Source organism: Pogonomyrmex barbatus, unplaced genomic scaffold, assembly GCF_055798465.1.
Source record: "Pogonomyrmex barbatus isolate J1 unplaced genomic scaffold, ASM5579846v1 scaffold15, whole genome shotgun sequence".
Taxonomy (NCBI): domain Eukaryota; kingdom Metazoa; phylum Arthropoda; class Insecta; order Hymenoptera; family Formicidae; genus Pogonomyrmex; species Pogonomyrmex barbatus.
The window spans coordinates 6,920,315-6,933,548 of record NW_028297111.1 but is presented as its reverse complement, the minus strand read 5'-3'; the positions used below and the strand labels follow the sequence as shown (position 1 = coordinate 6,933,548).

General features: G+C 31.2%; 1 protein-coding gene across 5 annotated transcripts; it reads left to right on the top strand.

Annotated features, from left to right (window-relative positions):
- Positions 1-433: 433 nt before the first annotated feature.
- On the top strand, positions 434-8,356 carry LOC105434162 (A-kinase anchor protein 17A). Of its 5 annotated transcripts, none has more exons than XM_089073566.1 (8): positions 434-1,108; positions 4,238-4,443; positions 4,567-4,989; positions 5,602-5,750; positions 5,851-6,058; positions 6,145-6,309; positions 6,423-6,573; positions 6,652-8,356. In XM_089073566.1, the coding sequence occupies exons 1-8, from the start codon at positions 937-939 to the stop codon at positions 7,620-7,622; spliced, it is 2,445 nt and encodes an 814-aa protein (XP_088929692.1). In that variant the 5' UTR covers positions 434-936; the 3' UTR covers positions 7,623-8,356. The 5 variants fall into 5 exon arrangements, with proteins under 5 accessions (XP_088929692.1, XP_088929698.1, XP_088929697.1 ...); XM_089073572.1 differs by having other exon boundaries at positions 435-828; XM_089073571.1 differs by having other exon boundaries at positions 435-828; positions 4,215-4,443.
- Positions 8,357-13,234: the final 4,878 nt, after the last annotated feature.

Below are 13,234 nucleotides of genomic sequence, written 5' to 3'. Positions count from 1 at the left end.
TTGATTATTCACCTCACACTTGATTGTGATTGGCCAATTTCTTACAGCCCACATTACTTCTATTGTAGATGGCCCTTCATATTTGTTGTACGATAAATTTTTTAAGCGTATTGATTGGCAGGATAGAGCAATTCTTCAGTCTTTAGAAATTTTTTATTCTGCAACCAATCAACACGCTTAAAAAATTTATATGTCATACGATAAATGCAATGTTTAGTTCATCATAGAGAGGAATCCGATAGCACACAACGCTGATTGGCCAATTAAATATAAAATTTTCTGATTGGTGGTTCATTGGAACATTTCCAAACAGCAGCTGATGTGTGTGGATGTGTGCTATCGCACTGTGCGCTAACGGAATTCTCCCCTATCTCATATGTGTCGATGTGAGCATAGAGATGGCGCGAACTTCTGCGCTCAAAAAGGATTCAATTAATAAATGTATCGAAAATTCTAGGGAGTGCAAGCAACGCGAATAAACCGTCGTATTTAGCGACACTCCCGCTAGGGAAACATTTTTTGACGAATCGTTTGCCATACGTCGTGTTTACGTATTCTTTTCTTCGTGGAGTATGCCTCTTGCTGGCATCGGCACGCGAGAGGGAGAGAATTCGTTAGCAATGTTTTCTCGAGGATCGTCTATGAAGCTCACCTCGCCGATTTGTTCATGTGTCCGTAATTGTTCGTCAAGTGGCGAGATCGCGTAGTAGTAATAATAATAATAATAATAACAGTAATGAATTAGTGCGACACAGTAATTGTCCAGCATCGTCCCGCGAAGATCTTCATAACCTCCCTACTGAGGTGTTCTCATCTCACCAGCTTGTCGTAAGAGACGCCTGCATAGCTTAAGAGAGATAGAGAGTAAGAATTTGTTTGGCGAAAATTAATTTGTGAACCTTAACTCATTCATATAATAAGCTTTTTGAACCGGCGATGAGCGACAATAAGCAGGTAGGTGAAACTCCCAGTAGCGAGGTTGCTAATCGATTTCGAAGCTGTAGGGATCTGAGCGACATTGTACCGTTGTATCCGTCGCGCGCGCTTTATCTCAAACCGCTTGCCAAAGTTAACGTGTCGGTCAGTCTGCCCCAACTGAAGACTCCAGGTAAAACATTATCATCGTCATCTTCATCTTCATCTTCATCTTCATCTTCATCTTCATCTTCATCTTCATCTTCATCTTCATCTTCATCTTCATCTTCATCTTCATCTTCATCTTCAATCTTTTCATCTTCTTCATCTTCATCATTATCATCATGGTCATTATTATCATGGTCATTATTATCATGGTCATCTTCATCATGTCATTGTCATATCATTGTCATTATTATTATTATTATTATTATTATTATTATTATTATTATTATTATTATTATTATTATTATTATTATTATTATTATTATTATCATCATCATCATCATCATCATTATCATCATCAGTATTAGCTTTCTTTAGAGGATGGATTATAATTTTTCTTTCTACTTTCCTTTATCACTTTCTCCCTTTCTGTTTTTCAATTAAAATATTACATAACAACATATCGATGATATATGTTTTGATTTATTGCAACAAAAATTATACGATTTAGATATCTTGTAATTTGGACTGGGAATAAGAGTTAAAAAAAAAAATTGTGCAATATGAGCCAAGACAGTTGATAGAAACTTGAGCAACAAATATTTAACTTTTTGATGTTTCTAGTTTATTGACTATGTTTTAACTTTTTTTGCTTAATACTTTTTTCTACTTGTATATTTTAAATACATAATTATTTACAATAACTGATGATAAAAAAACATTTTTTTTATTGATAGTGTTATGACTATAGTTGCCGCTTTTTCGATTCTCCAAATAATCTCTGGCTAATCATTTTGAATTTTCATGATCTTTTTCGAAATTAAACAATAGGATATAAATAATAATTTTAGATATTTTCTTTGAAAAAAATCCTATAACAGATTTCATTTTCATAAAAATGACAGGACATAGTAAAAAGATGTAGTAACAAGATATTAATGTTCCATTGGTAAATTGGAGTTTTGAAGGCACATCAGAAGTTGATTCTTTGTAAATTTTAGATAAATATAAAATATTGTCAGTAATTTATTTTTTGAAAATATTTTTCGAAAGAGAATATTCTCGAGACTTTGAATACTCATTAGACATAAAAATTTTGGAAAATACATCTTTTCTATGTTGGACAATTTTATATTGCAACTTTTATATTGTAACATAATTTAAAAGTATAAAACATCTTTAATTATCTTATATTATAATTGATCTTGAAAAAAAATAAGTTGTATAAGTTTGTAAATAAAAATTCTAGATAGTCTAACAGTTAAACAAAGTTCAACATATTCAGAATTGTAGAATTAATTAGTGGATTATGTAGAAATAATAGAAATATTAAATTAATGAACTGTATAATTTATAATTATAATTGCTATAATTTAATGTTTAACAGTTAAGCATTAAAATATATTACAAAATTAATTATTACAAAATGAAAAATAAAACAAAATAACAAATAACATAATTAAATCAATATAAACGACTAACAGCACTATCATTTATCACCGATGATATGTTTGAAAACCTTATCCTAACATTCAGATAACATTCTTGACCAACCAAGGTAAAGGATTAAAGATTCTTTTATTCTGATTGAGTAATAAAAGCTATTTTACTCGATAATTTTTTCTCGTATTATTTTCAAAGGTAATATTTCACTGAGAATACTTTTTCACTGTCAGAGAATATTCCTGATAAGTATTATTAAATATTGTGTTATAATATTAAATAAGTGTTATTAAATATAATATTGAATTATACAGTAATTTGATAATTTAAGCTTTGATAGTATTCTTTGTAAATTACCATTCTTAAAGAATTACCGTTCTTCCTTTGGAGAATCAATAATAAGCCATCTTTAATTTTAGAGTAACTGCTGAGTGATGGAACTTAGTATTCCTATTTGAAATATTTTTACGATGATAAAAATTTTTTAAAAAAGATTTCACAAATATACGAGAAATATTTTCAGATTTTTATTTGATGTTATATTAGATTTTTATATTTTATATATATAAAACCCGGAACAGTGAAAAAAAATTGCTTCAGTGACATAGCTCCAAGTTGCTGATGGAAATTGTAAATTGTTCAACAGTTAATATGATGAATGAATTTTTGTACTCAACATTTTTACTTTTTTTCTCTTTTCTTAAAGATTTACTTTTGTTAGAACATTGATTTAAAGGCTCATCATAGCTATAATCATAGCTATAAGGCGTATTTAAAAAAAAAAGAATAAAACATTCTTCTATTTATGAAAATTTTAATATATATATATATATATATATATATATATATATAAAGTTAAAAATTAAAAGAAATATGTATATATATTTCTTTTAATTTTGTTTTATTAATAATCTTCATATTTTAAAATATTTTTCAAAATCAATTAAGATGTTCTGTTTACTATGCACTACCATTGCACACTATAAAATTTTTTTTGTGATACATTTATTAGAATATATTTTTGTTAATAAAATTATAACGAAAAACCATTCAACATTTTGTTTTTTATAAACTTAATTAAATTCTAAAAATTTGATTTATCAAGTGAGATTGTGACAATGAACTTACAGGAAGAGAAGGAGAAGGAGGAGGAGGAAAAATCTTCTTCTTTTAATAAAATTGAAATTATAGAAGATTAGAGCTATTATATAATTTTAGTTTTAATTTTGAAATTGCAAAAGGTATATTTTTTTTTAAAGGATAATATTTAATTTTTTAAGTTTTTTAAATTGTTTTTTATATATAATTTTCTCTTTTATAAAATATAATATTTTATACAATTTATATTTAATATTAATTTCAACGTGCATCTTCCTTATTGTTGTTTAACGCTTTGTTATGTTTGTCAACATTTATTTGAGCAATAATAATCCATCGGTTTGACACGTGAAAATTTTTTCTGCTTATTTATTAAATTGAAATTAATTTTCCTTGCGAGAGTTAGTAACATAAAGTTATTGCAAATCTGTCACAATTATATATTTGCGTTTATGCTATCGGCAGTCTCTAGCGGAGAATGACAGCAGAATAACGTAGCGTTCAACCGTCGGAAGAGACAGTACTGTGATCCCAAGTGATCTGTGCGATGCCACAAGCACTTGTAACAATTTAGTAAAGATAGCTTCTTACAGAAACTTAACTGCGCTATGAACAGGCAAAACAATATCGACATGGGAGGTAATGGAGAAGATACGCGCGCTTATACTGCCAGACGAATTCGCAACTCTGAAAGTAACAAAGAGCACCCTGGAATTCATCCGGTTAGAAGGCGACCTGCGGGACCGGTGCAGGTTACCAAGGGTGCTAGCCAGACTGGACTCGCAGCAATTAAATTTGGCCGGTTTCCCCAATGTTCTCAAAGTAAGTGCAGTCTGCAATCGGTACAAGTAAGGGTTTAATTGCATAATTCCGATCAAGCGTAGCGCATGAGATTCATAGTTTTACTAGAGGGACTAATTAATGTTTGAATTTTTCATCATTAAGGTCCGTGCAGCCGAGGCGAAGGACGACTTCCCAAACAGACACAGTTGGAACTCCTACTTCAGGGATGCGAAACACATGAACGAGTTGAAGGCCGGCGAAAGACCAGACACTATCCACATTACCGGTCTGCCGGTTAAATGGTTTATCGAGGATGATGCGAATGTACCCAGCGAGTCGCTAATTACCAAGATATTCAAGAAATGGGGAACACTGAGGAGAGTCGATGTACCCGCCGCGGATCCCTACAGGTCTAGAATGCGGCTTGGCAATAATATTCATAAATTTAGTTACGAGGATGGTATATTTTTCGATGTGTACGTGCAGTATGTTGAATATATGGATTTTGTTAGAGCTATGGACGCTCTGCGCGGTATGAAGCTGTTGAAAAAGGATGACCAAAATTCACTGACCGCAACAATAAAGGTAATTTTCAAGGGAAAATCTAGTGTTCAGCATTATAGTGATTAATACTGTTTTGCTGTTTATTTATTCATATTAATAATTACGCCCGAGAAATTGAGAATTGAGCCTTCGCTTTACATACTCGCGCACTCCTGCATGGGGAGAATTTCGATACATCCATTCAATTGGTGTTTAGGAATTTTTCATGGAATGGATCATCAGAAAATTTTATATTTAATTGGCTAATTAGCAACATGGATAATCTACTTTCCGAATAAAGAAAACATTGTTTACAAAAAAACACTCCTTTATTAGCATAATTTATACAGAACGAAATCTAAAGAAAAGAGCAGAAAAAACCGGATCACGTTCGGTCGACTTGTTATGTCCAGTTCAAAATGATGACCGTTTGACCACTCGATCTTTCGTTATCTAGAAAACATGTTTGTTGATTTCTTTTCGCTAGTAGCTTGATCCAGTGAGCCTAGATTCAATTCAGCACGAGCATAATAATATAACCTTTTTTGGAATTTATTACAAATTCAATTCAAAAATATAGATTTTATGCGGAATAGATAAATGAGAAATAATTAAATCGAATTATTTGTTGACAAGCGAAATGATTTTGTGTAGGTTGATTTCGATAAGACTAAACATTTGAGCGACAATTCGGTATCGCACCGAGAATTTGAAAGGAAACGTTTAATAGCACAAGATAATTTAGCGGCTGAGAAACTTCGTAAACGAGAGGAAGAGGAAAAAAAGCGGCAAGAAGAACAAAAGTAAATATTATAATAATAAAAATGCTTAAGATATATTCTGTAAATGTGATACTACATTTTGCAAATTATTTTTATATCTTTACCTCTATCTTGACTCCAGAAAAAAGGAGGAGGCAGATTCGATAGCGAAAGTAAATCGACAACGAAAACGGGAAGAGAAACGAAAACGGAAGGCCCTCACAAAGTTTCGTAAGCAAGAAGAAGACAAAGTCTCGATGAAGATTGCCAGAGAAGAACAGAAGTTAATAAAAGCTCAAAGGCAATTGGAAAGCATACGATTGTTAGATGAATTGTTTGACAGAATAAAGGTGAGTAATAAAAATAATATGTAATAAATTTTTTTAAAGAAGAAAGAAAATTAAAAATTCGTAAACATCAATATCTTCAATCACAGACAAAAGTGGAGAGGAAAGAGATTAAGCTAGATCAAAACGTAAATACGGAAAAGAAAAGTGATCAGATAAGTGAAAATACTAAGAAGATAGATTCGGAGAATGATAAGAAAAATAAGGAGAAACAGATCAAGAAGAAAAAGACGAAAAAAGAGAAAAAGAAAAAGGTGCTTAACTCTTTTATCATTGAATATTATAATATAAAATTTGTATTTTATTTATTTTTCTTGCAACTCAACATTTAAGAATTAACGCGATTAAATAATATTGCTGTTTACAGAAAAAGCAAAAGAAAATACAAAAAAAACGAAAAAAAGATGATTCTGATTCGAATAGTTCAACCGAAAAAGAATCAGATGCAGATAAAAATGCAAACAAAAAAAAGCTTAAAAGTGTTTTAATACAGAACAATAGTGCGACTTCGTCTACAGGTAAATCTTGATTATATAAAATTTTATTGTAATTATGGAATAAATTGTACAAATGTAATAAAATAATATTAATTATAGGTATTTCAGCCGCAAGTCTTCCTTATGACTATTCTGATTCTATTTCGATGTCGAGAATACCAATATTACCATCGATGACGCCCTTTCACAGGCTGAGAATGTCAAGATATTCGAGAAAATTGCTGAGATCGGAATATCCTGCGATGTCGATCCATTCCATGTTACCTACGGGCAGGGGTCGGAGATTTATTCCGCGATATGAAAATTATGCTATGACAAATCCTTACTTGTATAATGGAGAATACTACGAATATTTTACACATCTAGTTGAGCGAGCGAAACAACGAGAGTCAAAGGCACTTGATCATCGAAAATCCAGTAGATCCGCTTCAAGAACGAGGAAATCAAAATCTAGAAGTGCCTCTAGATCACATAGTAGAAGACGAAGCAGTTCTAAGAGTCGCAACAGAAGGTCAAAGTCAAGATCTAGATCGCGGTCGCGCAGATCTAGATCACGGTCGCACAGATCTAGATTGCAATCGCATCGCTCGAGATCACGATCGCGACGTTCAAAGTCACGATTTAGAAGTCGTTCTAGGTCGCACAGCCACCGAAAATCGGCAAATAGATCCGCATCGAGGAGAAGAACAAGAACAAGATCGAACTCGAGAACAAAGCGCAAAAATAATAGATCAAAATCAAGTTCTAGAACGCGTCGTTCTAGGTCCAAACGAAAATCGCGATCTAGGAGTCGCTCTAAGTCCCGCGATAGGAATCGTTATAGAAGACGCGGAGAAAGATCATCTTCTGTCGTCAAAGTTACGCGAGCGAAATCACGACCCGTGTCTCCTAGACGGAGATCACGCAGTAGTTCTTGGTCTATGCCGAAATCGCCGGGTCGTAGAAGTTGCTCTTGGTCAAGAACTGCATCAACAAATAATGTTAGCGAGCAAGACATGAGCAAGACATCTGAAAAATATATTCAAGAAGAAACAACGAAATTGACGGAAATACAAAAGGAAGGGAATTAATAAAACTTAGTATTGATTTTATTGAAATATGTCAATAAGAAGAAATTAAAAAAAAAAATACTGCTATAAAAAATAATGATACAGACTTTTAGTATGTTTACTGCACAATATAAATATCTGAAAACATTTCGTGTAGATAGAACTTCTTTCTTGTACATAATATGTAAATAATTACGTAATATGTAATAATTATGTTGTAATCTGCCGTTTTCTTGTGTATTTTTATACTTAAACTATATAAACTTTTAAAATTAAGATTTTTGTTTGACAAGTTTGTTTGACAAATTTATAGTAAAATTAATTTCGATAAAGCCGTATTAATTTCGATTAATTAACTGAAACGGAAAATGAGAAATGATTTAAATGATGTATCAGTATAAAAGATATTTCTCCACAAAGAAAAATTTTTGTTTATTTTATACATTATAACTAAATTAAAATTCTTTTTGAATGATATCACTTAAATAACAAGGTTAATTATATATTGTAGGTATATTTTAATATGTGATATTAATATTAAAATATACTTATTGGAATTATGAAATGTCTTAAATATTTTACAAATTAGTTCAACATATATGTTCAATATATTAGTTCAATATGTATGTATGAAGTCCTATATGTATTAGCCGCTTATGTTTCATATTTCCGTTGCAATTGCAACAAAATAAAGAAAAGCAGAACAAAATGTATTTCTAGAGAAACAGTATGCAAATAAAAGATATTTAATTCAATATACATGATATATCAACGATATACATACACACACATACATAAAAATAATCAAATACAGTTTATTATAAAATATAAGCATGTTGTATTATTTTTAGACATTTATTTTATTTATTTATTTATTTGCTCTTTTCTTGTTTAAACTTTTCTGTTAAAAAAATAGAGTGTACTAGCAAATGATCAAGATGTAAGTTTACTCTTTTAAGTTTTCTGTTTTATATATTTTGAATTGTATAAAATAATTTTTGGATGCCTAAATGTTTAAAAAAGGGAGTTGCATTTATAATTCTTTTGCATTTTGAATGATTTAAAGTAATTGATCAAAAATAATTTTAAAAATCTATTTTTAAATTTGATTTGTCACCTGATAATATCTTCTATTCTAGCCTTGATTTAAAATAGAAGCGAGTAAAAGATGAAAGATGAAATAAAAGATGAGAAATTGTGTGTGATATCATGTAACGTCAACATTCTTTGTAAAATTATATTTTTTTCATTTTTATATATTTTTTGTAGAAAATTATTTAGAAAAGAGATGGACAAATAAATAATTTTTAATCTAATTTTTTTAAATTTTTGTAAAAATAAGTAGCTATGATTTTTAATTATTCACGGTTTTGAAAAGTAATAATTTTATCACAAGTTACGAGTAATTTATACTATAAGTTATGCATAAAATTGCAAAAAATTTTGTTTACAGTTGAAATTCAGAAGTTTATTAAAAAAAGGTATCGATAAAAATGAAATCATTTATATGTGAGGAGGATTATAAGATGTAAAAATGATTCATTTATATTAATTCAGTAATCAGAGAAGGCAAGCAAAACATAGATAATTTCATTATACTACACTATTTCCTTATTAAAATTTCTTTCCTACAGTAATTTATTTCTTCTTGCTTTATGTTATCATATCATTGTTAGCAAAGCAATCTCAGGGATTGATTGACAGGGTGGAAATAATAAAAAGCATCCATAACGCAATCCTTTCGACTTGCAAATTTATTTGTTCTCGGCATGAAAACGCATTGGTTCATAGACATCGTAATTTAGTTTACATACGCGCGTTCCGTCCCCCGTTAATAATGATCGATCAGCTTCGTGATTAACGCTAGTTTTTAAAGAGTATCGACCGGGGCCCTATTTTTAACGCGAGATTAACGCAATTTAATCGGTCGCTTAGTGCCATGGCGTTCGTTTATATTTTCTCTCCTTTAAAAATATGCGCTACGTTTCTGTCGTCGCTATTATAATTAAATACACGTGACGTATGTACACACTTCCTCGCATTAATCGCACCCCACATTTTTTTTATGGCAAACTCGTCGCAACGCTCTCCACCGTTGATGTCGATCGAGTCTCTAATAATGGAAGATACTTAATCGTTTCTCCGTCGAAAAATCCCGTTCTCTTTCGCTTATTAAATTTACTGGGGTTATGCTTCCCTCCCTTCGTCACCTTCCATTTAATTATCCCCTAAGAGAATTGATCCTATCCTCGGAATTGATTAGATATTGACTACTTTCAAGATTCGTTGCGTGGGATTTGTTCCTTAAAGCGACGCGGGCGATAGCGCGATTCATATCCTGTCTGTTTCTAAATTATTTATCATGATTATAATAACGTTCCACGTATAATAACATTCCACACATTAATATATCAGTAACGAGTTTTGACTTCACTCTTGAAATACTTTGTGTAACGCAAGTTTGTTTTTGTATCGTATATGTATCATATGTTCATACAAAATTCTCATCATAAGTATAAATATTTAATCTAAAAACAAATTTTGCCCGATAAGAATTTTGTTGGCAAAATACCAACGAAAATATAACAAAACTCGTTGGTGGAGTATAATGGCAGATTGATTATAAAATCCGAGCGGAATCCGTCATTTTATAATAATCATTCAAAAAAAGACTTGAACATATCGTATGTTTGATTTGTTAGAATAGTTCGAAGTCAAAAAAAAACGAATATTAAATTCGAATAATTCGAATTTAAGCAATATAATGATCGCTTTGTCAATGTCAATGTATTTATTATTTTTTGCGAAGTTGAACAGTTTGTGGATAATAAAGAATATTGAAAATACAATACACTAGAAATAAAAGAACAGTTTTTTTTTTTACGAGTCTCTTATTTTTAATTTCATGCGTTATATTATACTGATCTGAAGGTAGTTTAAATTTGAATTATCTTACTGGTTTCCTGGAATATATCTTCAGTTTGAAAGATTAGAATTATTTAGCGTTGGATCTCGAAATTTGAATTGTTCAATAGTCTGACATTTCCGAGTACTAATTTAAATGACTTATTCTAATTTTAATTGCTTACAAAATTAAATTCTATTCGACTTCTGTTAGCAATCTATTTTCTGATTATGTCGGAGGATCGATAAAACACGAGCCGACATATTAATGCGAACGCATTATATTAATTTGTCGCAAAATTTTGCTCAAATTTACTAGAAAAATTTACTAGAATTGTCAGCATATTGCTAATAAAATTTGCTACAATAAAAGGTAATTATATGCCGCATATGCACGCGACATAATAAACAATTGAAAATTGACAACAAATGACAACATAGCGCGAAATTTAATTGATTAAAGCAATTAATAAAAAGAAAGAAAACGATTTTACAATTTAGATAGTAATCTCGTGCGAGGATTGCACTTCTCTTTAGTATTCAAAGAGTCAAGTCTCGGGGTTGGCACTCAAATGGCTCTGAATGAAAAGTAAGTCCTTTCACCAGGATCCCGACGATCCTGATGCAGAATGAGCGCTATCGTCCGCGGGAATTTTTTGTTAAGAGTGAGAACCTCAGCGTCGTCTTACATCGTTCAAGTCTAGGAATCACAGAAACGCCTGACTGTTTCGACAAGCGACTCTCGTCGCGTCTCTCGATGTGAGAGAGAGAGAGAGAGAGAGAGAGAGAGAGAGAGAGAGAGAGAGAGAGAGAGAGAGAGAGAGAGAGAGAGAGAGAGAAAGAGAGAGGCTATAGTTATAATCATATATTACTCCTAAAAATATATATTATGTGTATGTATATATAATTTAAAGATAAAGATCTCTGGAAATCGGTGACATTCCAAAGGGGGGTTTCGCACGTTTTCAACTTAAGGATTTAAAGCTCGCAAATTCTAAAATTACGCAAAGTATCTTATTCGAAAGAGGCTCAAGGGTCTAGGAAATACGGCGATTACCCAAACACATTCCGCGAACTTAGAATCCCAAGTACTTGCGCGCCCTTGATGACTATTCGCGCAATTTTAAGAAAGATACCAAATTTACTGGCTAAAGCCTCGGGGACAGCGAGTTTCCCTGAGCTTAACTTTTAAAAATTCACAAAGTGTCCGCTGAGTCGAAAGACTACAAGAGTATGAATTTCAAATCAGAGATCGTCGTCGTTTTAACACTCGCAATCGATCAGTATAGTCTCCGTTAAAAAAAAATTTGTATAACAAATTGTATAACAGAGATGTAACGAGTCTCCGTTCATCTGCAACTCCAAATTGGTCATGGATCATTCGTAAATAAAGGATAGGATCATCGCTAGTTTCTGGAACGCTCTGCATACATGATGCAAACGTGTCGCAAGTGTAATATGTTTCCGTAATTATACAATTATAACTATAAGAACATTTGTCCAGCCGCATATCGCGCTTACATAGTTTCTCGAATAACGATGAAAGTTTTAACGACACCCTGTGTGTTATTTCTTCTCGAGCTTGACCTGTTGAGCCGGCTCGATATCGAAAGGATACACAGAAGATGCAGCGTAAAAGAAGTCTTTTCGAGAGGATCCTCCTGCACGTTCCTGTGCTAGGCGATTCGCTTTGCGAATCGCCTGGCTTTCAAAATGATTATTTTAGTTTTAGTGCAGATATGATTTTGATGGAGACCGAAAGTTTGAGATTCAATGGTGATAAGAAAGATGTATATCCAAATCTGTCTTTTTAAGAAATGCAGATATGTGAGAATTAAGAGCTACGAAGATGACAATTAAAGCGATAAAAGTTAAAAGGAGAACACATCGGGAAAAATATTATTGTGAAAAGAATCGATATTTTTAGCTAGTTTAATTACAAGCAGTTAGAATATGCAAATCGTGAATTTTTAACGTCGAATCAAACTTTGACAAAATTTCGCCCGAAATCAAGTCAAATCTGATTTAAATCAAATTATCGATTAATATAACTTTAAATTAACACAATTATTATAAAGTTAAATTCAATAGAAAAACAATAAAATATAATTTTATAAGTCTGCCATTATACGTGACTCGAACGTTTTCTCGAATCGAAATTTTTAAATAATTTAAATTCAAATCATATAGATTTTTAAAGTTGAATCGAATCGAATTCGAATAGTTCGTATATCTCTACTAATAAATTATACATTGGGTCTGTTCTGACTGCACTAGTTCAGAGTTTATCTTCCTTCTTCCAATGTAGGAAAGAAAGATAAACTGTGAACTAGTATATGGTACAGTATATATATATATATTGAAAATACATATATACAGTTGCTTGCCTTTATTAAAAAAATCCTCTGCGAGGATTGAAATAATTTCTTTTCATCTTTTTGGCTTTTCTTAGTATGTAAAAAAATGCAAAATGTGAGTTTGCACGTTCGAATGAAGAAAAAGAATAGGTATGTTCTTTATATTTGCATGAAGAAGAAATGTCCGACAATGCGTTTCTTTCAAGATCGGCGGGCAGTATCTTATAGATTTCGTTCTAAATGCCGTCTCATATATATATATATATATATATATATATATATATATATATATATATATATCTCAGAGGCATAGCAAAATCTTTTATAAACTGTTTTTAAGCGTATTTTATCTCTATTTCTCGCTGGAATTTC

Excerpts from the sequence above, each read along its gene's own strand:
- LOC105434162 (XM_089073566.1), top strand. The coding sequence starts at position 937 with ATGAGCGACAATAAGCAGGTAGGTGAAACTCCCAGTAGCGAGGTTGCT. Across the intron at positions 1,109-4,237 it reads GCCCCAACTGAAGACTCCAG|GCAAAACAATATCGACATGG; the intron begins GTAAAACATTAT and ends CGCTATGAACAG. Across the intron at positions 6,310-6,422 it reads AAAAAGAGAAAAAGAAAAAG|AAAAAGCAAAAGAAAATACA; the intron begins GTGCTTAACTCT and ends TGCTGTTTACAG.